The 27,152-nt window shown below is 46.2% G+C and overlaps 1 protein-coding gene across 2 annotated transcripts in view; it reads right to left on the reverse strand.

The window, feature by feature from the left end:
- PDE1B (phosphodiesterase 1B) overlaps positions 1-27,152 on the reverse strand; it is a 118,522-nt gene that overhangs the window by 32,657 nt on the left and 58,713 nt on the right. Inside the window, exon 1 of one of the 2 annotated variants that reach the window (XM_066613649.1) lies at positions 13,211-13,409. The exons of the other annotated variant lie outside the window; for it this stretch is intronic. Within the exon in view, the coding sequence (XP_066469746.1) occupies positions 13,211-13,263 (53 nt within the window). The 5' untranslated portion in view covers positions 13,264-13,409. Of the gene's footprint in view, positions 1-13,210; positions 13,410-27,152 lie in introns of those variants that run through there. 2 annotated transcript variants of the gene reach the window in all.

Below are 27,152 nucleotides of genomic sequence, written 5' to 3' on the forward strand. Positions count from 1 at the left end.
GAAAAAAGAATTAATTTATATTTAAAATTTGAATAAATGTACATAGATGAATATATTAGAGGTGGAACTTATATGAATGAATGTCTCGTGATAGCTCAAAGTCTATGGAAGACTGCGCAAAGCAAGGCTGGCCTTTCTTTTGCTTCTGCTACTACTTCACAGACGTGGAACAGCAAGCAGTGGAGGAAGCCCTCGGCCCACAAGCCACACGAGAGGTCAAACAGTCAACCATTGCACTATTAGTCATGTCAGGCCACTGCAGGCTCCAGAAAGTCTCTGGAGGACCAGTGGGTCATTGGAGACTGGGGGTACCAAGAGCCACAAATAGCCCATGCCGGGGTTTGGGCACCCCTGATATAGAGAGAGTGAGCCAACAGTTCTCAGAGTCCTAGAAAGTAAGTTGTCCCCTAGTTTCAGCCAGGGATGGGCAAGTTCAGGGCAAGACTTGAGTTGTCGTGAGGCATGAAGGAGTTTTTACCTGCTTCCCTCCTCTCCCCCTCCCTTGTGGAACTGACTTGGCTGGGAGTCTTGTGAGATGCGTGGCCCTGACTTTGCCCAGGTTAGGACACACGAGGTGGTGCCTCATCCTAAAGAGCTTCAGACCAAGCGACTCTCAAGCGGTCCCACCTCTGCAAAAGGCAATGAGAGGCTGCTGCTGAAGCCTGAAGAGTTCAGCTGGGCTGCTCAGCCCAGGTGTGCAAGTATAGAGGGGGAACGTGACTGAGACATACACAATTATGCAGCGGGTGGATAGAGGGATGTTCTTTTCCCTCTCACACAACACCAGAGCCAGGGGACATCCACTAACATTGAGTGTTGGGAGAGTTAGAACAGACAATGAAGATATTTCTTTACCCACCATGTAATTAGTCTGTGTAACTCCTTGCCACAGGATGTTGGCCTAGATGCCTTTAAAAAGGGATTGGACAGATTTCCAGAGGAAAACTCCATCACAGGTTACAAGTCATGATGGGTATGTACAGTGTGAGATCAGCTGGTCGCTCATCATGAGTGCCGGGTAGGAATTTTTTTCTGTCATCTGAATTGGCCGTGGATGGGAGTTGTTTTTTTGCCTACCCTAGAGTGAAGTGAGGCGAGGGAGGGAAAGTGTGTTCCGTAGGTTCCATGTGCTAAAAATGTGTCACTTGTGTTTAATAAAGTGGCCCAAGTTAAACCCAAGTGCAGTCTAGTTGGGGGGGGGGTGTGTGTGCAAGGGTAAACAGAATGCCAGATTCAGGAGAGTGGCAGTGAGAAGCAAGTATCTTATCGTTCATGTGCTCTCTGAGGCATGTAGTGGGTCACTGTGAGATGCAGGAAGCTGGACTAGATGGGCCCGATCCAGCAGGATTCTTCTTATGAATCAAGTCACGAGCCTCCAACCCCGCGAGTCAAAAACAAGTCCTAACAAACCGACTTTCGGAGTCATCCAGAGTGTTTCCACGACTCAAAAAGACTTGAATCATGAGTCTTCTGCTTTAAAAAGCAAGTCACAACTCCATGGGGGGAAAAAACAGAGCTGCTGCCAGGGTGTGTGTGTGTTTGTGTGTGTGTGTGTGTGTGTGTGTGTTGGAGTTCTCCTTAAAAACACCCCTGATGACCCCATCCCATCTGTAAACAAGGTGGGAGGGGGTGGGATGAACTGCATGAGAGAGGGATAAAAGCAGCAAGAGGAAGGAAGATCACATGCAGCAGCTGGGAGGCTTACCAGTATTACCCAATCCTTTGCAGCTCTACTCAAAAGTAGTTCCATTTGTGCTGGTTGTTCAGTGAGGCTCCCTCCTCCCAATGGAGCCCAAAGGAGCCATACAGTTGGAAAGCGTGATCACTACAAACTGCCACTCCCTGGCTTCCCTGCCCCCCTTCCTGCACTTCTCCAGTCAATTCTAAGGCAAGACCCCCTTGGGCTTCTCCTTCTGCCTTCCCTTATCCAATGGGAAAAATCAAACCGCCCATCCTTCATCCAATGACCATTGGTTACTTCAGAGATGGACAAGAGAGCCTGGTCCTGCCTCCCCCCTCCTGCTCGATGCAAAAACAAAACATTAACCCTTCCCTGCTTCCTGGCTGGAACTTCCCTGCTGCTCGTCTGGTCTGAATGATGGCCCCACAAGGTTTTTCACACCATGAAAAAAGTAAGCAAGCACACCCAGACACAGAAAGATTCCAGTTTGCACACGTGGGGACCGAATGCCAAGTCAGTGGCCTCAGACTCGAGTCAGAGCTGGGGTAATCAACGCAGGTGACTCGAGTGCACACGAGTCAGCAAAAAACACATGTTCTTGCTACTCTGACTCAAACCTCCCGACTCAAGTTGCCATTCCTGGTTTCAGCCAACTCCACTGCACTTGGGTACTTTCTCTGTGCAGTAAAAGTGCAAACAAAACTGTTGTGTGTGTGCATTTTGGGGCTTTTTTGGCAGTTTCTTTGCTGCCTCCATTCCTCTTTCCTTCTCCAAGCAGGTAGCTCCCCAAACACCCAGAGAGATTCCCAGTGACCAAAGGACCATCTCCCAAGGTTATCTCCCATTGTTGAAAAAATTGGCCTTTATTCTAGAGGAGCAATTTGCCTAACAATGAAACAGCCAGCAATCATAGCACCTTATTGCCCCTGAAATCTTAGCAAGAAAAGAAATACAACAAAGGGCACCGGGTTGGGGGGGGGGGAAGATAACTTTTCATTGCAGTACTGGTAAAAAAAGTACATGTTGTCCGAGAGCAAAATAACCTGTTACAAGAACCATTGTCCCTCCTCAGATGTCATAAAATGTGGATAGTGCTGGCAAGCCCTGCGTTGATGTGCCCCTGAAACATAGCAATGCTCATGACAGCGCGAGTTACGCGGCATCACATATTCAAACCAGTTTGCGCTGTATATGAATAATCGCCTTGGCTAGGTCCAGTGAGGTGGATCAGGCAATGTTGCCCGGAGTTCCACTTTCCAGCTTTGCGGCCTCATGATTGATTCGTTGGCCGGAGCATCTCCCTCGCTGGCTGTCAAATCAGTCTCCCATTCTGAGCAATTTACACAGCAAGACTGTAATCTGGGCCCGCTATCTTTTCAATTAGCTGGAAAGGTGGCAGGCGCGCCGCGATGCCGTTGGAGGGGTGGAAAAAAAAGGACGGACATTTAAAGTGCTTCAAAGCCGACAGCAAGGGCAAAGTCAAGGAGAGGTTTGTCTGAGACGTGCTCCACGCGGAGGAGGGAGATGCGCTCCCAAAGTGCAGCCCACCCAGTTCCTTCCCTTTTCATGCAGTAAATCATCAATGTCCTGGAACAGCAGTGGAACACACGGCTTCTGGTTGGGACCACATTCAGCCATCAGTCACACTGATTAATTCAGTGAACGATTCCGCTGCAGTCAAAGGGCTCCATTTTCTTCCGTGCTACTAGGGTGCTAGAGGAAGCAATACTGTCTCTGTCCACAAGACTTATCAGGGCTTGATATACAATCACTCCACAAGAGAATGTGGTATGCAGTACAGAATTAAAGCTTCCCGAGAAGCTCAGCTGCTTCTTTTTTAAAGCAACCTTTGAGCCTTTACACTGTGAAAACAATGGTTGAGAACTGTCAGCCACATCGTAATGGGTTGGAAATAAGTCAAACTATTCCCAAAAAAAATAAACTCGGAATGGATGTAGCTCAGTTGATTTTTTCCTCAAATTCACCCTGATCAATTCCGAGCCTGATCTCCCAACCCCTTTGCCTCTCAGGTCACGTTTCAGGGCATTTTGTCTCAACGCTCTCATGTGCTACAGCATCAGAACTAAATGCCCCATGAACCCTGGGAAATGTAGTCTTCCCAAGGGCTGCCCCCACTGAAGTAGTAAAAAGGCTACATTCCCAAGGGCTACCAAGCCTGTTTGTCCTGACATATGAACAGCATTCTAAAAAAGGGAAACCTAATCATAATATATTGCATATCTTTGTATATTTATATATATGCTTACATATTTTGACATTCTATATGTGGCTGGTCTTATGACCATAATAAAGATTTACTACTAAAAAAGGGAACGAGGAAAAGATCTGCCTCCTTTCCTTTCCTCTTCTTGAGGCCAAAGTGAAATCACAGCAGTCCAATTACTATGGGGGGGGGGGGAGGAAGAGTGGGAATTTTCATCAAACACCAGAAACAAATTCAAGGGCTTGTAAGTTCACCTCTCCTTTGCATCAAGCATTTCAAGCCCCTGAAGTTAGTTTCTGGGTTCAAGCTAATAGCAAGCAAGGAAGAAGTGCTTGGTGCAATCTCAGAAGCCAGGAAGTCGTTTTCAGTGCAATCCTATACTTGCCTACTCAGAAGCAAGCCCACTGCTCAGTGGAGCTTACTCCTAGGTAAGCGTTTTTAGGATTGCAGCCTTAGTGTTTATACAGTACTCCTGAGCATTCAAAACCTTTTGCACATATCTTGTAATCCTTACAAATAATCCTGCACAGCAGGCCAGTATTAACCCTGGAAGGCCATATTGGCAGATGAGGCTGAGAGAGTTACTTGCCCAAGGCCATCTAATTAGTCTGTGGCAGGGACTCGCATTCAAACTAGGGACTTCCAGATCCAAAACCCAATCTATTAATCACTTTGCTAAACAGCTCTTTTCCCAAAGTTAGTGAAATAAGACTTCTGGTGGTTAGGGCCAGAGTTAGGGGGTACCCATTTCCCATGACTAGCAGAATCAGAATACATTGCCTGCAGATGCTTCTGAAACTCCCTTCCAGAAAGCCTAGATGGTGCTATAACTGCATGAGGCAGATGCATAGCAAATCATGCATTCCAGCAGCAGCTGATTTCAAGGTGGCAAAAGCAGAGCAGGCAATCATGCAGAGATCTGGTGGGCAGTTTTTTTGGGCTCACACAAGCACTCCATTATTAATATATTGTCTAAAGCAGTGATTCTCAAACTTTTAGCACCAGGACCCACTTTTTAGAATGAGAATCTGACACGGCCCACCAGAAGTGATGCGAATCTGGAAGTAATATCATCAAGCAGGAAAATGATGTGATGCGAATCTGGAAGTAACATCATCAAGCAGGAAAATTTTAACAACCCTAGGCTGCAATCCTACTCACACTTACCCCAGGAGTAAGTCCAATTTTCCATCCTTGTTAAAAGCATATAGTAGCTTTATAAAGGTACAGATCTGTAACATTTACCCAAATATAATCACAGACCCTAGCAGAGCGCAATACCATAGTCTTTCGAGACTGAAGGTTGCCAACGTACAACGTAAATCACAGACCATGGTAGCATCAAATCTAACATATTAAAAATATAATATTGAAATGGAGACCCACCTGACCCACTTGTGACCCACTTAGTCCCACTTTGAGAAACAGTGGTCTAAAGGTTTAGGAGGCACTGACGGAAGCAAATGCTGCCCTGGGCTTTGAAAAGCTTATTATACAAAGACACTCCTTCACTCTACATTTCCTATCAATCAGACAATCAGACCAGATGAGCATGTGGACTAGAAAAGAAATCTTAGCAAGAAAAACAGTGAAATTTGACATTACAGCCAGTGTTGCAAGTGTCTATGACTCTATGGATTTTCCAGAAGGCTCAGATTCCAGCATCATTAAAAACCCTTTCTCCATAAAAAGAAAATATATCTAAAAAAGGAGAAAAGCTCCTAGCTCTCATGTTTACACAAAAGAACTTTGGAAAGTTTCTGCCTTTTTCTCTCTGTTCATTTGCAGTTGAAGATGTAAACACAGGAGTGCAATCATCATTGTTATTAATAATGCCATGAAAATGGTGCTTTCCAGAATAACTTAAGCAAAAGAAACTGTAATGCTATGCCTGCCCCCAAAAGCTTGCAGTCTAGATTCAGACAGAGGAATGATTTCAGAAGATGCAGTCAAAAATAACAAATGAATGCCCATTACACATACTTAGACGATTTCTGTCAAGGGCAAGAGGTGGAGAGTTAAACCAGAGGTTTTGCAGGAATTGTGGGAGGGGAAGGGAAAAAAGAGAAGTTGTTTATGTGATGCTGTCTGGGAGGATGTTCCAGGCACAAAAGGCCGCTTAATGACAGTTATTTTTCCTAATTCCAGGAGCACTACAATTCTGACTTTGGAGATCTAAGTGGTAAAAAGGAATAATAATAATAATAATAAAACTTTATTTATATCCCGCCCTTCTCCCTAAAAGGGACCCAGGGCGGCTAACAACATGTAAAAAAAACACATTTAAAAACATAAATTCAGACAAATTGCAGATAAAAACATTAAAAATACATTAACAGAGACCTTAAAAAACAGTAGTCAGATTAAAAGACAGAATAAAAAGAGTACAAAAGAGCAAGTCACCGAGGAGTCGGGCCTGTAAAAACTACAAAATGTGTAAAAAATGTTTAAAAGGCCAAAGAATCAGAAGGCTTGTGTAAACAGCAGTGTCTTCAGGCCTCGCCGGAAACTCTCAAGAGAGGGAGCCATTCTCAAGTCAAGGGGAAAGGAGTTCCATAATGTTGGTGCCACTACCAAGAAGGCCCTATTTCTTGCAGCCGCCCCCCCGGACCTCCTTGGGTGGCGGCACTTGTAAAAAGGCCTTCTCTGATGACCTGAGAGGGCGAGCCGGATTGTACGGGAGTAGGCGGTCTCTGAGATATCCTGGCCCAGAGCAGTATAGGGCTTTAAAGGTCAAAACCAGCACCTTGAATTGGGCCCGGAAACGAATGGGCAGCCAATGTAGTCCCCGGAGAAGCGGACTGACAGAGTCGAACCGCCTGGCTCCAGTGACCACACGGGCTGCCGCATTCTGCACTAGTTGCAGTTTCCGAACCATCTTCAGGGGCAGCCCCACATAGAGCGCGTTACAATAATCTAACCTCGATGTCACCGTGGCATGGATCACCGTGGCCAGGTCTGCACGATCCAAGTACGGCCGCAGCTGGCGCACCAGCCGAAGCTGAGCAAAGGCCCCCCTAGCCACAGCCGCCACCTGGGAATCCAGGAGCAGCTGCGAGTCCAGGAGGACCCCCAAGCTGCGAACCTGCTCCTTCAGAGGGAGTGCAACCCCATTCAGAGCAAGCCGATAATCCAGCACCTGCATCGAGGATTTCTGAACCAGGAGAGCCTATGTCTTATCTGGATTTAATTTCAGCTTGTTAGCCCCCATCCAGATCCTTACTGCTCTCCAGTAAGATCCAGACAGCGCTCCAGGCCCTCAACCGCCACCCTGGAATCTGGAGGAAAGGAGAGATAGAGCTGGGTGTCATCAGCATATTGATGGAACCTCACTCCAAACCCCCGGATGACCTCTCCCAGCGGTTTCATGTAGATATTAAATAGCATGGGGGACAGAATTGAACCCTGCGGCACCCCGCACCTCAAAGGCCAGGGTGTCGAACAGGCATCCCCCAGCACCACCATCTGGGACCGACCCTCCAAGTAGGAGCGGAACCACCGCAAAACAGTGCCTCCAACTCCCAACTCGGCCAGTTGGCCCAGGATACCATGGTCGATGGTATCGAAAGCCGCCGAGAGGTCCAGCAGGACCAACAGGGACGCACTCCCCCTGTCCAGTCCCCAGGATAGGTCATCCACCAAGGCGACCAAGGCAGTTTCCGTTCCGAAGCCCGGCCTGAAACCAGATTGAAAAGGATCCAGATAATCCACTTCATCCAAGACCCTCTGGAGTTGGGTCGCCACCACCAGCTCAATTACCTTGCCCAGAAACGGGATGTTGGAGACTGACCGGTAGTTATTCAACACAGTGGAATCCAGGGAGGGCTTTTTCAGGAGGGGGCAAACCACCGCCCGCTTCAAGGCGAGCGGCAACATCCCCTCCCCCAAAGAAGAGTTGACCACCCTCCCCATCCACTCAGTCAGTCCCCCCCAGGCAGCTCTAATCAGCCAAGCTAGGCAAGGGTCAAACAGGCAGGCAGACGGCCTCACACTCCAAAGGAGTCTGTCCACATCCTCAGGCTGCACAAGCTGAAAAGAATCCCACAACACTGGACAAGCTGTTGCCAAGGGGACATCATCAGACATTGTCAATGTGGCATCCAAGTCGCGACGAATACGATCGATTTTATCTGCAAAGTGTTGGGCAAACACGTCACAGCGGCTGACCATGTATTCCTCCTGGACTACCGGAGGGGCCTGATGAAGGAGGCTCTGCACCACACAGAACAGCTCTGCCAGATGGCTATCTGCAGACGCAATGGTAGCAGAGAAGAATGATCTCTTTGCTACTACCACCGCCACGGAGTAGGCTCTGTAATGAGCTCTACTCCGTGTTTGATCGGATTCATCGCGAGTTTTCTGCCACCATCGCTCTAGACGCCTGCCCTGCCGCTTCATCATTCGCAGCTCCTCAGTGAACCAAGGAGCCGCTCCGAGTCTGCGACGTGGCAGAGGTCGCTCCAGAGCAATCTCATCCAGAGCCCTGGCCATTTCCCTGTTCCAGAGGTCGACCAGGGCCACAGATGAGGCGCCAGTCTTGGCAGTGGGAAAATCCCCCAGGGCCCTCAGGAAACCTTCAGGATCCATTAGTCTCCGGGGGCGGACCATAGAAAACAGCCCCCCGCCTCTGCGGAGGAAGGAAGTCGCAACAAGCCTAAACCCTACCAGGAAGTGATCTGTCCATGACAACGGAGTGATCTTGATCTCCTCTACATCCAGATCGCTGCCCCCGTGCCCAGTTGTGAACACCAGGTCCAATACATGTCCTGCTGTATGTGTTGGGGCCCAGATCTTCTGGGACAGGCCCATGGCTGTCATGGCAGCCATGAAATCCTGAGCTGCACCTGCCGCAGGGGCCTCGGCATGAATATTGAAGTCCCCCAGCACTAACAGGCGGGGAGCCTTCAATGCCACCCCCGAGATCGCCCCAGTCAGCTCAGGCAGGGAGACTGTTGGGCAGCAGGGCGGGCGGTACACCAACAGAATCCCAAACCTGTCCGGCCCTCTCAACACAACATGCAAGCGCTCAAACCCAGGAGACTGCTGGACAGGGCACCTGGTAAGGGAGATGGACTCACAATAGACCACTGCAACTGCCCCTCCCCGTCCCTGCAATCTTGGCTGCTGCAACACCTGGAAACCTGGCGGACAAAGTTCAGAGAGACTAACGCCTCCCTCCACGTCCAACCAGGTCTCCATAATGCATACCAGAGAACAGAGAACATATGCAGTGTGCTCCTCTCTTACCACTGATCTCATATATCAAGATTGAAGGGAGGATAGCAGAACTTCCAGGAAGCCTGGACATGACTCGGTTGTCACGCAGATTATTCTGTTGCTAGCTTTGGGACTCCCAGGGGAGAGTAACGTAATTGTGCAAATTAAACTGCTATTTCCCTGGACTGCACAATTCCTTTGGATAGTGACTGATCAGCAGCTTCTGCAAAATGCAAGGGATTTTAATTGTTTGATCGCCAGGCTGCTCTATCCCAAAAGTTATAGGCTACCGACAACATGCGAAGTGTCCATCTCACAATAAAACCATTTTTTTTAAAGCCCTGAATGTACTGAGGGTCATACTTTGATGCAATATTAATATAACCACGAAGATGAGAGAGCCTCAGAGTCCATTTTTTTTTTAAAAGACTACATACAGGGTGCCCACAAAAACACTCCCTGATTTGCAAGTTATACCTGTTTGAAATCAGGGAGTGTTTTTCTGGAAACCCTGTACATTCATAGATGATAGTGCTGACTTTTTGCTATGTCAACTGGGAATGGAAGTTTCATGTTCAAGGCAGTGGTTTCTCTAATTACAGTGGCCCCTTGGCATGGGATTCTGTTCCCGGACCTCTCGTGGATGCCAAAATTCATGGATGGTCAAATTCGCTTTAAAAACATTTTAAAAAGTAAAACAAAAGTTTTAATTGTGTTCCCTACCAAACCACACTGGTCCCAGGGCTGCAGGACAGTCTCTGATGCTCTCAGAAGCTACTTCAGGGTCACACCAAGGCTCACAACCCCCTTCCTTGGCCCTAGCACTCCCCAGAATGCATCACAGAGGCATTTCCAAACATTTCCATTGGGCATGCATGCCACCATGCATATATTCTTTACATTGATTGGGGAGCTGCTTCCTGCGCCTTCTACCTAATTAGTGCGCATTCAGTGTACTTCCACCATACAGTTTGGCACATTACTTCTGTCATTATTTCTAGACTTTGTCCAGGTATCGCTTTTGGGCAAAAACACAGTGATAGGCCCATTCACCAGCAATGTATTTATTTATTACCGCTATTTATATGCTGCTTTTCAGCAACAAAAATAGTTCACAAAAGCAGCTGACACAGCAAATGATTCTTTGACCTCCAAAGGATCACAAACTAAGAAAGAAGCAAAAGAAATAACAGCAGCAATAGCCACTGGAAAAGGTGCCAAGCTAGGGTGAAGAGAGACAGTTGCTCTCCCCTTAGCAAGTATAAGAGGGAACCACTTTAAAAGGCACCCTTTGCCCAGTCAGCCAGGGTTAGCAATTAGGCACCAAACCGACAAAAAACATTCATATGAACATAGGGACACTGCGTACTTGTAATGTCCATATTCTTACATCAAGGATCCTTACAGACAGAGGTGTACAGCGAGTCCAATATTATTACTCCTTATAATTAGTAAATGATAATTAGAAAAAAGCCTTGGGACGGGAGGATAAGAACATTGTGTTGGTTGATTGGAAAAGTGAGCTGTGCTTCCTTTTCCATTCAACCAACATGAGTAACTGCCAGGAGGTCCAAAGCTGGGTCCTTCCATGCACCACTAGTTCCCTGAAACCAGATCTGTTCAAAAGCAAAGGCAACCTGTCCTTTGGCCACCATAAGGATTCCAAGTAGACTACAAAGATGCAAACTCTGATGCGCATCCTCAGGGTTCAAACCTCCCCCGTTCTCCCCATACGCACCCCTAAATGATCCTTTTGGCCAAGAAAGGAGTCTGAACCCCTGTCATCACTGAAAAGGTTGGATAATGGGGGCAGTGGACTTTAAGGCCACTTGCCATCAGATGCACAACTTTGCTGCCCAATTGGATCCCTCCCTCCATCAAAGATTCTTTGGTTTCTAGGGATATTTGCTATGGAAGGGGGGGGAAGGTGACCCAACACACTGCAAGGTCCCAAGCTTGAAACATTGCTATGGCAACCTCAATTCCCTCCCAGGAGTGTTACTAGGTAACCAGAGAAAGTTGGCTTTCAGCACTAGTCCAAGGAACATGTTTGCAACAGGAGACAGAGTTCCCTTTGTGTTTGGAATGAGCTGTTCATTCCTCCCCACGCCCACCTGGGTCCCTGTACTTGTCACACTCCTGTGGCAGTCACCTCGTGTGGGCACCAGTCACGATCATGATCAGCTATATTGTTCTAGCGGAGCTGAAGGAAGTTGATCTACGCTCCTGCTCTCTCTGGAAGCTCAGTGCAAGCATCCCATTCAGCGGCCCACAGGAACAGGCTGAAGCTTCCGAGCAAGAAGTTTCGCCTTTGTCCTCCTATTACAAGAATCCTAACTCAGAAAAAGCCGTCTGCAAGAGCCCCCAATGCTTCTCAGCCCCAGCCAACTGCCCTGAACTGCCTCCCACCCCCTCCTCTCCCAGAACCCCCTCTGCAGCCTTGTCATCATAACAAATCATTATGCAAAAGTCAGTACCTGAATGCATTTATTTTCCCCTTGCATTCTACACTGCGTCTTAGGCGATACTCTGTTATTTAAAAGATTCTGGACCCCCTATCAGTCCAACTGCACATATGTAAAGACTGCTCCCTAGTTAAGTCACTGAGATGGGACACAGTTTCCCTGTGTCTCTTTGAGATGGTAAGCCCTTTGGGATAGGGAATCATCTTGTGCCTTTCTTTGAGAGCCTTGTTTAAAAGAAGTAGAAGAGTGCACTGAACAGAGACAAAAATAGCACCAACCACTTCTCAGTAGCACTGCCAGTATCGCAATCACAATCCCTGCTGAAGACCTAAGAATCACCATCCCACTTCATAACGCACTCCAGTTGCGCAGCAGCCTCCAGTTTATAAAATGTCATTTGAAGACACTCATGAAAGAGCATACTGACCCCAAGATCAAAGACAGAGAAAATCCTGGGAAACTGGAACGCCCCCACTGGCAGCTGAAAGTTCACACTTTCTAATGGGAGCAAAGCCTCATCAATTACTAAGCAACACGCACACACTCTCCGCTTCACATTGTTTCATACAGTGTTTGATGTGATTAATGATTTGCGCTTAGGCAAGTTAATAAAGTATTACTTGAAGCAACTACTTTGGCAGTACTATTTGACTGTTTCCCCTCATTTTGTTCTTAAAAATCATACCCTATCAGTTTTTGATTTTTTTAAAAATGTTCATTAAGTGTAAGTTTGAAATTCAAATAAAAACACTATCCTTCTGTGATCTATAATCGGTTTACGATGACACAAAACTGGCAATATCTGTACACATACATTTTTCTCAAGGATAATTCCTCCTGGCTGGCATCCACTTCCCATCAATCCCAGGCATCTTGAGGGAAGCAAAAAACAAACCAAACAATTCAAATGACAAACACAAATGATGAAGAGCCAACAAGTGATCTCTATCCCCTGGAACCAAAAACTTACATTCTCAGGGATCAAGGCTCACCCATCCATTGATTAACTAGGTGAGCCTTCAAGGATAGGCCCTGCCAGAACAGGTGTACTGTTCACAGAAGCCCACCATTCACCTTCACTATAGACACTACCCCCAATAAAAATTGCTCCCTAAAAAGCTCCAGAGGGGTGACATGTAGTCTCTTGCATCAGTAACAAGGAGCAGCGCAGCACTGGGAAGTTCAACGTATTTATTGTGGCATCATGGAAAGGGGACCCTAAGTCCACCAACAGTTCATAAATCTGTCCATTTTAAAGATGCCATAAGTCCCTCTCTTGGTTTTTAAAGTACAGTTCCGTAGTATGGAAATTAACAACAATCAGCAATCAAGGACAAACATTAGAAGCAGATCAGAGAGGAGTTCCAAGCACATTCTCAGGGAAAACCCCGTTGTAATCCTCTGCCCTGAAAAGCTTAGTGTGGACCCCAGAAATAACCAACATAAAAATACAGAATTGCCAATTCCCAACAGTGAACCTAAACTGCTATCCTATACACACACTCACATAGGAGGAAGTCCCACTCATCTGAATAGGACTAACCCCTGCATACACATGTACGTGATTCTGCTGTTAGCCAAAGGAAGGAAGGAAATGAGCGTTCCCAAGGATCCAGCTCTTACCTTCGGATGGGGCCGTGCATATGAGCCCGCTGGACCTGAACCACCTCTGCCATGGAAGAGAGGAGCAGGGACTTCAGTGTCCACAAAAGGCTTCAGGTTTCATCCTCTCAGTCCAGAAGGGGCTCAGTTCTCCTAGCCAGGGCCTAGTCGACCAGCTTTCCAGCAACATCACGAGTTCTTTCTTGACCGCAGCAAAGGAACTTTCTCACTGCTTCAAAGTTGGGTAACTTCTCAGGAACTAATGTGGTGGAAGGCCTGTACCGGTCAGAGCCTGTCGACTATTGTGGGGAGAAGGGAACCAGGTTTGCAGCAGTTATAGGCAAAGGGGGAAACCCACAGGAACCATTTAAGGCAACCACCGGAGGAAAAAATACGTGCTTTGAAATACGCAGGCAGGCTTCAAGTTGCTGGCTCTGCAGCCCATCGGACACAGCACCATTGGCTATTTTTGCTTGTAAAAAGCAATTTATCATTTCTATCTCAGCAGAATCAACTGGCAGCCAATGGAGGCCAAGGGGGAGGGGAGCGTTGGGCGAAATGTTCTCTGGGGAGGGGAGGGAGCACGGCCTGTTTGTTTTGGAAGAGGTAGAAAAAGCAATTCAGAATGGCTTGTATAAAAATGACTGCAGTTTGGGAAACACAGCGACCCTTTTAAGTACGGCGAGATGTAGGCTGATCAAAGTGCCATAGGAATTCAGACTTCAGGTGGACAACTGGCCATAATTTTATCCTCTTATCTGGTGTCCACAATAGAAAACAAAGCCAGGAAGATGGGTGAATTGGTGCTCTCTCTGTTGCCTACTTTTTCAGCAAGGGGGAAAAGTAGTACCTTAAAAAAAAATCATTATATCTTTTAATCACTTCACAGCGTGAGCTAAGTTAGTGTTGCCATTAAGTTGTCATCCACGCCCCCATGCTTATCCTGTATAGTTTTAAGCTTGTCACAAGAGCAGGCCATATTCATTTCCTGTCATCCGATACCCTTGGTTTCCATCTTCCCCCCCTATACTCATATGCATTTTATATAAGATATAGATCTAAACACACAGACACACCCTTGACTACTGAAGATTACACTTCAGGCATCTGATGAAATAGCTGGCTGCAGTTAACAAAAATTTATGCTACAAGAAATGTATTCGTTTTTAAAAGGTATCACAAGCCTACTGGCTGTCATTCAAAGGAAACCACTCTGTACATACTCAAGCACTTTGTCTTAAAGTCCATTTTCCAGATAGATAAGCCCCACTATTTTTCCCCAAAGGGTCAGAGAGACCACCTGAAGTGCCAACATTTTTGAGAACAGAACCTGGAAACCCAGATGACCCAGGGTAGGACTGCTTCCCCTGCACACTTCAGAATCCCAACACAGTACAATGTTTCTAGTGACAATAAAACACGGGTGACCTGCAATCTGCCAAACACATATGTAATAGGAGTGCTGAGCCTCAAAGCTCCATTTCCTGCTGTGATCTGTGCCTCCAACCAGCAAAGAGTGGGGGAGGCCTTGTTGGAGGGAGGAGAGGTTGTTAAAAGAAGGAAACTGGATGACCTGGAATGGGGAAAGAGAGTTGCAGCCTGGAAGTAGACCCATGGAGGGCTGGCAAAGGCCCTGTGAGGAAGACCTTTGATTGGAGAGGTTGCCAGCCCTCTAGACTGTGCTAGAGAAGTTCGTGGCCTGATCGTGCCAAACAAGAGCCAAAGAACAAGGTTTTTTTGGTGGTGGTGCCTCATTTTTTGAATTCCCTTTTTGGGGATATTCCTTAAGCCCCAAATTCTCTTTCTGATTTTAAGTTTACAGTAAAAAGCTTTCTGCTCCATAAAGCTTTTAATCACTGCCTTTAGCCAATACGTTTTACTGCTGTTTTAAACATTTTATTTGTTGCTGACTGCCCTAAAAGGACTTGTCTTAAAGCAACAGAGCACAGACAAGTTAAATTAATTGCTATCTGGAAAATAAGATCTCTTCTTTTAACAACAAAAGGGGTGTTGGTGCCTCATCTCTGCAGTTGTTGAATAACCAACTTTTTATGATTGTCCACAGTTTCCAAGCCGTTTGATGAAATTAACATATTAAAATCTGAGATTTTCTAGAGCTGCTCTTCAAGTTGCGTGTTAAGAAGAATGGAAATGGAGGGGGCCAAGGAAGAAAACAAATTTGAGTATAATGGAAGAGAGGGGTGTTAAACAATGGTCTGCCCAGGACCGTCAAATATGCCACTGGTACCCTGTATGACTAGGGAGGAAGCACCTAGATCAGGGATGTCCAAACTTTTTGACAGGAGGGCCACATCATCTCTCTGACACTGTGTCGGGGGCCGGGAAGAAAAAAGAATTAATCTACATTTCAAATTTGAATAAATTTACAGAAATCAATTTATTAGAGCTGGAACTTATATGAATGAATGAAGGTCTTGCAATAGCTCAAGGCCTATAAAAGGTCTTGCACAAAGCAAGGCCAGCTGCCACTGCTGCATCACAGATGTGAAACAGCAAGCAGTGGAGGGAGCCCTCATCCCACAGCTCACGCAAGAGGTTGAAGAGTTGGCCGTCATGCTGAGAGCAGTTGCATCAGGCCAGTGCAGGTTGCAGCAAGTCACTGGAGGGCCAGAGGCTCATTGGAGACTGGGCGCTCCCTGAGGGCCAGATTGGGAGTCTTCGAGGGCCGCAAGTGGCCCCAGGGCCGGGGTTTGGGCACCCTTGACCTAGATGCTAGAGACCAGAACCGGCAGCCTAATAGCAGCCTGAAAAACATGCTTCCTACCAGCTTCTGCTCTCTCATGCAAATTATGGGATGGGACAAGCAAAAGACTCATGAGCTCTATCGGGGTCAATGTGTCTACCTGAATATTCACTGTTTTCTTGGGGGGGGGGGCAGTAGTAGCAAATTTGGATGACCCAATTTTTAAAACCAAAAACCTGGACACAGCATGCAGTTGTGGTACCTTCAAGCAGCCACTTCAGGTCGAGGTCACTGAGGTTTGCCAGGCTCAGGGACAGAAGAGTTATTCATTGAGATTATCTTCCTTCTAGTTTTGATGACCAAGTTGAAGTAGCATGGTCTATGGATCAGGGCTGCTGCTTTCCTAGGCAGTCCTGCACTCACTCACACACACCAGGCTACTAGTACTGCTATGGGTTAGCTGGTCGGGTTAGCGGGCCAATTTGTGTTCTGGTCACGAAAAGGAGACCGGATTCCTTGACATGCTAAATGACTGTGGCTTAGAGCAGCTAGTCATGGAGCCCACCAGAGGACAGGTGACTCTGGATTTAATATTGTGCGGTACACAGGACCTGGTTAGAGATGCAAATGTTACTGAGCCATTGGGGAGCAGTGATCATGCTGCGATCCATTTTGACATGCACGTCGGGGGAAGAATACCGGGTAAATCTCTCACAAAAACCCTTGACTTCCGACGGGCGGACTTCCCTCAAATGAGGAGGCTGGTTAGAGGGAGATTGAAAGTGAAGGTAAAAAGAGTCCAATCTCTCCAGACTGCATGGAGGCTGCTTAAAACAACAGTAATAGAGGCCCAGCAGAGGTGTATACCGCAAAGAAAGAAGGGTTCCACTAAATCCAGGAGGGTGTCCGCATGGCTAACCAGCCAAGTTAGAGAGGCTGTAAAGGGCAAGGAAGTTTCCTTCCTTAAATGGAAGTCTTGCCCTAATGAGGAGAATAAAAAGGAACATAAACTGTGGCAAAAGAAATGTAAGAAGGTGATATGGGAGGCCAAGCGAGACTATGAGGAACGCATGGCCAGCAACATTAAGGGGAATAATAAAAGCTTCTTCAAAAATGTTAGAAGCAGGAAACCCACCAGAGAAGCCGTTGGCCCTCTGGGTGGTGGGAGGGAGGGAAAGGGGAGATAAAAGGAGACTTAGAGATGGCAGAGAAACTAAATGAGTTCTTTGCATTTGTCTTCACAGCAGAAGACCTCGGGCAGATACCGCTGCCTGAACGGCCCCTCCTGACTAAGGAATTAAGTCAGATAGAAGTTAAAAGAGAAGCTGTTTTAGACCTAATTGATAAGTTAAAGATCAATAAGTCACCGGGCCCTGATGGCATCCACCCAAGAGTTATTAAGGACTTGAAGAATGAAGTTGCTGATCTCTTGACTAAGATATGCAACTTGTCCCTCAAAACGGCCACGGTGCCAGAAGATTGGAGGATAGCAAATGTCATGCCGATCTTTAAAGAGGAAAAGAGGGGGGACCCGGGAAACTGTAGGCCGGTCAGCCTAACATCTATACCAAGCAAGATGGTGGAATGCCTCATCAAAGATAGGATCTCAAAACACAAAGACGAACAGGCCTTGCTGAGGGAGAATCAGCATGGCTTCTCTAAGGGTAAGTCTTGCCTCACAAACCTTATGGAATTCTTTGAAAAGGTCAACAGGCATGCGGATGCAGGAGAACCTGTGGACATTATATATCTGGACTTTCAGAAAGCGTTCGACACGGTCCCTCACCAAAGGCTACTGAAAAACTCCACAGTCAGGGAATTAGAGGACAGGTCCTCTCATGAATTGAGAACTGGTTGAAGACCAGGAAACAGAGAGTGGGTGTCAATGGGCAATTTTCACAATGGAGAGAGGTGAAAAGCGGTGTGCCCCAAGGATCTGTCCTGGGACTGGTGCTTTTCAACCTCTTCATAAATGACCTGGAGACAGGGGTGAGCAGTGAGGTGGCTAAGTTTGCAGATGACACCAAACTTTTCTGAGTGGTGAAGACCAGAAGCGATTGTGAGGAACTCTAGAAGGATCTCTTCAAACTGGCAGAATGGGCAGCAAAATGGCAGATGCGTTTCAATGTAAGTAAGTGTAAAATCATGCACACTGGGGCAAAAAATCAAAACTTCACATACAGGTTAATGGGTTCTGAACTGTCTGTGACAGATCAGGAGAGAAATCTTGGGGTGGAGGTGGAAAGCTCGATGAAAGTGTCGACCCAATGTGCAGTGGCAGTGAAGAAGGCCAATTCTATGCTTGGGATCATTAGAAAAGGTATTGAGAACAAAACGGCTATTATTATAATGCTGTTGTACAAATCGATGGTAAGGCCACACCTGGAGTATTGCGTCCAGTTCTGGTCACCACATATCAAAAAAGACATAGTGGAAATGGAAAAGGTGCAAGAGAGAGCGACTAAGATGATTACTGGCTGGGGCACCTTCCTTATGAGGAAAGGCTACAGCATTTGGGCCTCTTCAACCTAGAAAAGAGACGCCTGAGGGGGGACATGATTGAGACATACAAAATTATGCATGGGAAAGATAAAGTGGATAGAGAGATGCTCTTTACACTCTCACGTAACACCAGAACCAGAGGACATCCACTAAAATTGAGTGTTGGGAGAGTTAGGACAGACAAAAGACAATATTTCTTTACGCAGCGTGTGGTTGGTCTTTGGAACGCCTTGCCACAGGATGTAGTGCTGGCATCTGGCCTGGATGCCTTTAAAAGGGGATTGGGCAAGTTTCTGGAGGAAAAATCCATTATGGGTTACAAGCCATGATGTGTATGTGCCACCTCCTGATTTTAGAAATGGGCTGTCAGAATGCCAGATGCAAGGGAGGGCACCAGGATGAGGTCTCTGGTTATCTGGTGTGCTTCCTGGGGCATTTGGTGGGCCACTGTGAGATTCAGGAAGCTGGACTACATGGGCCTATGGCCTGATCCAGTGGGGCTGTTCTTATGTTGGGTCACATTCTATGCAGAATCAGATGAACAGAAGCTGCTTCGGGCAGAGGTGGTGCCACATGACTCCACTGGTATCATCCAGGGCATCACTAGGATTTGCGTCACCCAGTGCAAGAGCTCACTGCGTCACTCCCATTATGGACATCCTTCAATACCAGACCATACAGGAAAAAGTTACAATATCATATGCACAACCTAAATACAGTGACATCACTAGGGTTGGTGTAACCCTCATTAACTTTATTTTAATGTATAACAAAACAATTCAGGTCACCCAACAATCTGTCACCAACCAAAAACCACTAGCCAACTTGATGGCACAACTGAATAGGAGTTCTAATATTAGCTCTGAGACATGGAAATGAGAGCTGACATACTAACACCTTACTGGTTCTCCGCTGTGTCATAACACCACCTCATTGAGTCTCGGAGCAATCAGTCTCACTGGTCAGTTCTGAGTTAAAGAAATCCACTTTTTCTTACATAAGGCAGTTGTGATTTCCTTTTTTGGCTTTTTGGGCTATAACATTTGATAGAATACAGGTATTGTTTCATTGCGTTCTGCATTAAATTACGCATCAAATGATTTATAACATGATGGTATTTATTCAAAAATACAAAGATTTCACAATTTTTGCCAGTAGTGGCATCATCTGCTGCGGTCCACAACCTGCAACCCCCTATCGACGCCACTGGTACCATCACTCTCCCTTCTCCTCTACTTCCAGGCTGATGTGACAATTTTAACAATTGGTTTCAAATACAGAGCAAGGCCAGGCTCACCTTCCCACTCCTCCACATATGAAAGTTCAATTTAATAATGGCTAATATCCACCAACATGAAATCCTGGCATGAATTTGTCTAATCCCCCTGCTAATTGACATATCTAAGCTGGCGGCCATCAACACATCTTTTGTGGCAGTGAATATAATAAAACTTTATGAAATGAGAAAAAAAAAATCTATTGAAGCCCCTGTCTAGTTCAGTTCAGTTATGTCATAACATAACAGTTATGTTGTTATGTCAGACTAGTTATGTCTAGTTCAGCCCCAATCATCTTGGAAAGATAACACAATAGGAGAAATGATGGAAATGGATTTGAAGTGGCATAATTTAGCAAGTTGTACGACTGCAGTGGGTAGGTGGTTGCATTTGGATGCAACAGCCAAACAGATTTTGTAAAATTGATTCACTTGCAGCTGTATTTGGCCTCCTTGATCACAGAGTGCTGGGTTTCGATTTGCAGTTAAACCTGCATCCTTGACTTGGATGGAGGTAACATTTCCAGACAGAAGTGCCAAGACTCAAATGTGCTTGGAAACCATAGCCGGAAGCCCACCTCAACTGTGTAGTAGTCAAAGTGGTGAGACACTTCGCATGTGCTTATAGACATCTTTTTCTCCTTCACTGCTTTACGCAGCTCAGGGCTCAGTTTCAACACTGAACTCTGAAATTAAAAACAGAACATGTGCATTTGTGAGTCATGCTTTCAGTGTACCATTAAAACACAATATTGTGCATACACAGTGAAACTGTTAGCAGGAGATTGTTAAGGACCATCTTAACACAGCCCGTGTTTTTATGTGAGCAAACCCCATTTTTTCTCCCTGGGGAGTACTGTTTATAAAGGCTGCTGAGGTAGATAACAGAGTTGGTGGATTCATTAAAATCCATTCAACTCTTGCAAAACATTACATGAAAATAGCTACTTCCCTCCATTTGAGAACATTCTCCCACACCCTAATTAAAGAAAAAGCATTTCTCAGGGTTCCCTGGTTGCTGGAGAAACCAAGCTTCATACTAATCCAGCTGGGATCCACAGAAGCAGGACTTAATGCTCAACCCCAAAGCAATCCTCAACTTTCACTGCTAGTCTTTGACCTGTCCCATTCTTAACCCAGCCTGTCCATTCCAAATGTAAATCCTAAAGTCACACCACCCATTGAGCATCCTCTCTTTAAAATCATGCCCTTACCTCTCTAGGCCAGGAGAGCATAATTTGCAACAGGAGAAGTAGGATGAGCGGCAAAAAAAGCATCAAACCCAGGGGTGTCAAACATATGGCCCAGTCTGCAGAAGCTCTTTATCTCTCCCCCCCCCCCCCAATAACTGGGCTCTCACTTCTGCTGAGGCTCAGGGAGTGAGAGACAGAAGGACATCTCAGAAGGCAAGAAACAGGATGGGGGAAGGTGCAGACCAAGACGAAGAGAAAGGGAGATGATGCCAAGGCACTGGAAGCACCAATTGTCACAAGGGCCGCCCTTTCAGCAGTAGTGCTTCTGTTGTAAGCTTTTGGGGGCAGGGACTTGTTTTGCTTGCACATTGATGGACCAACATTTATTTATTTTAAGGGAGAGACATTGAAAGTTGCCTTTCTCCAGTCAAAATTAAGTCGGTGTGGCTCTCTCCAAGGGCTTCATATCTAGGACCCATGATGCCAGAACATTTCATGGCCATTACCAAGCAAATGAGGCTTTCAAAAGGCATGTTTGCAAAATCACTGGGCTGCCGAGATTTAAGTAGACAGCTTCCTAATGCCCACTTAGGGAGGCAGCACCACTCATGCCAGAGGGCGACTTAATTGCACGTTGTCAGTCACTCGCTCCCCATCTGCAGCTGGTGTGGAAAGGAAGTGGGCGAAAACACGAAAGGCTGGTGGAATTCAGAAGAGGAAGGAGAAATGCCTGCAAATTGGTCTCTGTGGGACAAGCATGTTTCTTCACAGAGTCTCCCCCCATGGTTGGCTGAAACCAGCTCCACAGCAGAATGAGGTGGTAGTGTCCTGAGATGGTAAGACAGACTATATCACTTCAGATGGCAGGTGGTGGGAAACTTTAATTTGTTTTATTAAAAATAAAACACGCTTTGCTAGTAGGCGTAGGAGTAGGCTGGGCTACAATTCTCTGCCTAATGTGCTAGCTGTGTGTTTGCTTGCCTTACAGGGAAGTCCTTTTCCTAGAACATTCAAAATGGTGATCTCCCACCTGGAGTTGCGCAGAACACCTCATTATACTGCCTGTGGAAACCAGGTCTGATGCAGGGGCAGTCAGTGCTGGCAGCTCTCCAGTGGGTTACTTTTCAGTGCCGCCCCCTTAACTTGAAAGTGGCAGGGCAGAGAGAGAATTCTCTCATGAGCATAAGTGCTTTATGCAAAGCAAGAGTGGTGGTATTCTTGAAGTGGTGGGTCCTTGGCTGGCTGCGGGGGCCCAGCCAACACGTGACCTTGCAGTCTTTTGGAGACAGCCCCTAGAAGCAGTAACGTACTTATTCTTTGAATCACCATATTTCAGACAGGGATCATAGAAAGTAGCCGGCAGCTAGAAGAGCCAATACTGCATGATCTGACAGAGTATAAGGCAGCTCCTTAGATCCAACAAACTTGCACGTTTTTTTTTTTCCTTCCAACACAAGCTTAAGAACATGTATTTCTGATGAATTGGGGCAGGCATCTGATTAAAGAAAGTTGATTAACCTTCCTTAGAGCACAGCCCTAACCCACTTTCCAGCACCAACATAAGGGCAATGCAGCTCCTAGATAAGGAAACAAACACTCCTGTACCTTGAGGAGGCCTCCGTGAGTGCCCCCCAACTGCAGGATGCAGCACACGTCCCATTGGCACCACTATGCCAGTGCTGAAAAGTGGGTTAGAATCTGGGCCTTAGTTGATTAACCCATTAGTTTCTACTGATTAATCAGCCAATTACATTTGCATACAACTACAAACGATCACGTGAAGCAAAAAAATGCCTACTTTTAGAGGGCGAATGTATTTGTCATGGCACACACAGGCTTTTGAAAAGGAATGCCTCTTAAGATGGGGCTTGCGCAGGACAGATCCAAGACTTCCTGACAACTGAGGCAGTGTGCCAAATGCTGCCCATCTTTACCTGATGATGTGCCAGCCTCTGATCTGCTCCAATGTTCTATCTCAGCACTCCCCTCTCCTTCACGTTCCTTATTCTTCTCTGTTCCCCTCCTTCCTTCTCCAATTCAGGGAACAGAAGGAGAAAGACGAGCAATAGAGGTAAGTGGACAGAGATGGATGCACCCCCAATCAAATCTGCCGCCTGAGGTGGCCACACAGATGTTCAGCCCTAGGCATGCCCTCTGTTTTTAACACTTGTATTGAAAACGGTAGCTTTAAAGGAAAAAAAAAAACTGCTGCTTTATTAATTGGAGGTGCCTTTTAAGTCAACCAGTACACTCTGAGAACCATTGAATTAACCAATTTGAACTTTCAGCGCCGGGACCCACTTTTTAGAATGAAATTCTGTCAGGACTCACCAGAAGTGATGTCATGACCAGAAGTGACCTCATCAAGAGAGAAGAGTTTTAACAATTCTAGGCTGCAATCCTACCCACACTTACCCAGGTGTAAGTCCCATTTACTATCATTGTTAAAAGCGTATACAGCAGGGGTGCTCACACTTTTTTGGCTCGAGAGCTACTTTGAAACCGAGCAAGGCCCGGAGATCTACCAGAGTTTTTTTACAATGTTCGTGCCATCATAACATATAACATTTATGTGTACAATGTATGTTGGTGTACCTTGCATAACCGCATGAGCCAATATTGCACAACACAACATAATTAACTATAAACATTTTTTGTAATTACTTGAGTTTACTTTGATGACTTGCACTGAAGTGAATCAGCCAAGGATGCATAGTTCGGACAGTAGCTGCTGACAGCCAGCCTCAAGCACACTTCCAAATGTTCATCAGTCATGATGGAACTTAATGATCTTCATGTAGGAAAAGGCTGACTCACATATATAAGTGGAGCCCTTCCTGCCTCAGGTGCTCTTATATCCCTGAGGGCCCTATTGCCTTCAAGTGGCTACAGCTGTGCAGCATACTCTGCTGGATGCCCAGGCCTTACCCTTAAAGGGGCCACTGCTGACACCACATCTACCTCCTCACCAGATCTTCCTTGATTCCAATACAAGTGGGGGGGGGAGCAGATCTCTATACAGACCAGTGCAAAAACAAGGGAAAGGTGTGGGGGAGCAAAGATCTCTATATAGACATCACAGCAAGACCAGTGCAAAACCTCTTGCACACAGAACCAACAGATGGAAGTTGGGGGGGGGGGGCAGATCTCCATACATACCAGTGCAAAAACAGGGGAAAGGTGTGGGGGAGGGAAGATCTCTATATAGACATCACAGCAAGACCAGTGCAAAACCCCTTGCACACAGAACCAACAGATGGAAGTTGGGGAGGGCAGATCTCCATACATACCAGTGCAAAAACAGGGGAAAGGTAAGTCAGCCCCAGTAGAGTCAACGGGGCTCACTCCCAGGGATGCGTGGACGGGAGAGAAGCCTGCCAGCGGCTCCTCTCCAGGTCTACTCACGAGTCAGCCCCAGTAGAGTCAACGGGGCTCACTCCCAGGGATGCGTGGACAGGAGCTCACTCCCAGGGATGCGTCACTCCCAGGGAGCTCACTCCCAGGGATGCATGGACAGGAGAGAAGCCTGCGATCGACCGCTAGATCGCGATCGACGTATTGAGCACGCCTGGTATACAGAGTAACCTATTAAAAGTACAGATCTGTAACGTTTCTCCAAATTCAGTCACATGCCATGGTAACATCAAGTCTATTAAAAAGAAATTATTGAAATGAATGGGGACCCACCTGAAATTGGCCTACGAGCCACCTAGTGAGTCAGGACCCACAGTCTGAGAAACACTGGGTTAATTTACCCAATGAATTGATTAAATGTTGCAGCCCTACTGCAGGGTACAGACTCAGACCCGTCTCTTTTCTCTCCTTCCTGCTGTTCAGTTCTCCTACCTCTATAACTAACCAGTGCCACATGGGAAGGGGGGGGTGAAAACACTCAATGTGCACATTTAAATGAATCTCACATGCAAGCAACTTCAGAAACACAAAGTTACATTCTCTCAACACTTCAATTTTGATTCCCCCCAATTCACAATTCCAGAAGGACCAAAAGCATCTCAGGAGATGCCAAAGCATTACATTTGAAAATGTGACACTTAACACATTGCTGCTTCAATATTCACCACTATAAGAGTAGAGCTTCTCAAAATTTTAGAGTGACAGACAGACCAAGTGGAATATAAAAAGGTTTGACATTCAAAATGGCACATTTGAAGCCTGAAATGCTGCCATATTTCAAATCTGTGCAAAAATAAACATTCAACCCTTGTTAGAAAAGTACATGCAATATTTCTGGGGTTGCAAGCAAAAGTAGCTTTTGCTATGGAAACTATTAGAAAGCATCTCCACCGGACTTAAACTGGGTAAGCAGTCATCAATTTTCAGACAAATAAATAAAAATATCCCCAGGGAAGCCTGGGAACTGTAGTTCTTGGGAGGGACAAGGACAGACTTTAAGAATCTCTAAGAATGTGGAAATATTTTTAGAGCAGTAGAGCTGCTCTGAAAGTGCCCTGTATTTGATCCAAATCTTTCCTCTCCTGTAAAATCTGTTTTACCTGAGATGAGTGAAAACGAAACATACATACATATACATATACGCATGCAGACTAAAGGCAACATGCCTCTTTCATATTACCTTCAACCCAATTAAAAAAATATCCTCTATCTCGAGCCCTTCATTACAGCAAGCTGAGAAAATTTCTCTAGTTGGAATGCTTTCACCTCTCTCTCTTTCCCACCCCCTCCCAACTCCAACATAAATGTGCACTGGGGAATTAAACCACATCTCATCTCAGCAAAATGCATGGGACTCTTGTTCACAAGGTGAGCAGTGCTCAATTAACAGAAGGAACTTCCCCCAGAGCACCACAGATTATTAATCATGTTTCATATGATCCTCAAAGGAGCTGTAGTGTCTATACCTTTAGGGCCCACTGAAAGCCACCAAACAGTGCGTTGTCTTTCATGTTTCACTGAACTTCCTCATGCTGAAGTTCAACAGATATCTGCAAGATAATCTCTCGAAAGACAAGCACAAAAAAAAAGTGGTTGTCCTTACATTAGCAAAACAGGACCATTCCCAGGGCATCATTTCAGGACCAAATGGCACATTGTGCTCAGGATGTCATGTGGCCCCAAGTATGTGGTTGTTCTTAAATAGTAGCTGCAGGTGGGGAGAAGAATCAGAATTGGGACTGCAGCACATGGAGCATATTTAAGCATATTTAACCCTCTCTCCTTTTCAGCTAAAATTGTTCCAGCCACCCACCCTCATGTCACAAAAGAGGCATCAAAACAATCCCAAATCAATCATATCAACCATAATATCCAGAGTACCAACATAGACAAAGGAGGACCAAAAAAACTGCAGCATCCAAAGAATTAACTAGCCCAATCCCCTTTTAAAGGCACCCAGGCCAGACGACATCACCACATCCTGTGGCAAGGAGTTCCACAGACCAACCACACGTTGAGTAAAGAAATATTTTCTTTTGTCTGTCCTAACTCTCCCAACACTCAGTTTTAGTGGATGTCCCCTGGTTCTGGTGTTACGTGAGAGTGTAAAGAGCATCTCTGTATCCACTCTGTCCATCCCCTGCATAATTTTGTTTGTCTCAATCATGTCCCCCCTCAAGCGCCTCTTTTCTAGGCTGAAGAGGCCCAAACGCCGTAGCCTTTCCTCATAAGGAAGGTGCCCCAGCCCAGTAATCATCTTAGTCGCTCTCTTTTGCACCTTTTCCATTTCCACTATGTCTTTTTTGAGATGCGGCAACCAGCAAGAACACGATCACAAATTTCAATGCCCTGCTTCCATGCAGTACTACATCCTCTCCCTTCCAAAATAGAAAATATTATTCACTTTTTAAAAATACTTATGGCTGGTTTATTAACACACTCTGCTTTCAAAGTAATGGGCTAAATCAGGGGTCTCCAAACCCCGGCCCAGGGGCCAGATGCAGCCTGCAGCGAGCCTCTATCCAGCCTGTGATCTCCTGAGAGCCTCTGGCCCAACTGACCAAAGACAGCCGGAGTTGTGCTTGTGGGGTGAGGGAATGGGGGTCCATTTAAGTGTGTGCTTTATTTCTTGGGCCATGTTGGTGCTTGGAGAAACCCTGGATATTTGAGCCCATTCATTCATCTAAGTTCCATGTGTATTTATTTAAATTTTTTATTTAATTTTTTTTCCAGCCCTCAACATTGTGCCAGATATCTGATGTGGCCCTTTGGTCGAAAAGTTTAGACACCCCTGGGCTAAATGAATACAGCACACTGCACAGGAAGATGATTTTTCAGTAACAGAAGGGGGGCAGAGGTTCAGCAGTGATCCTT

The sequence above is a fragment of the Tiliqua scincoides genome, chromosome 2 (genome assembly GCF_035046505.1).
Source record: "Tiliqua scincoides isolate rTilSci1 chromosome 2, rTilSci1.hap2, whole genome shotgun sequence".
NCBI lineage: Eukaryota > Metazoa > Chordata > Lepidosauria > Squamata > Scincidae > Tiliqua > Tiliqua scincoides.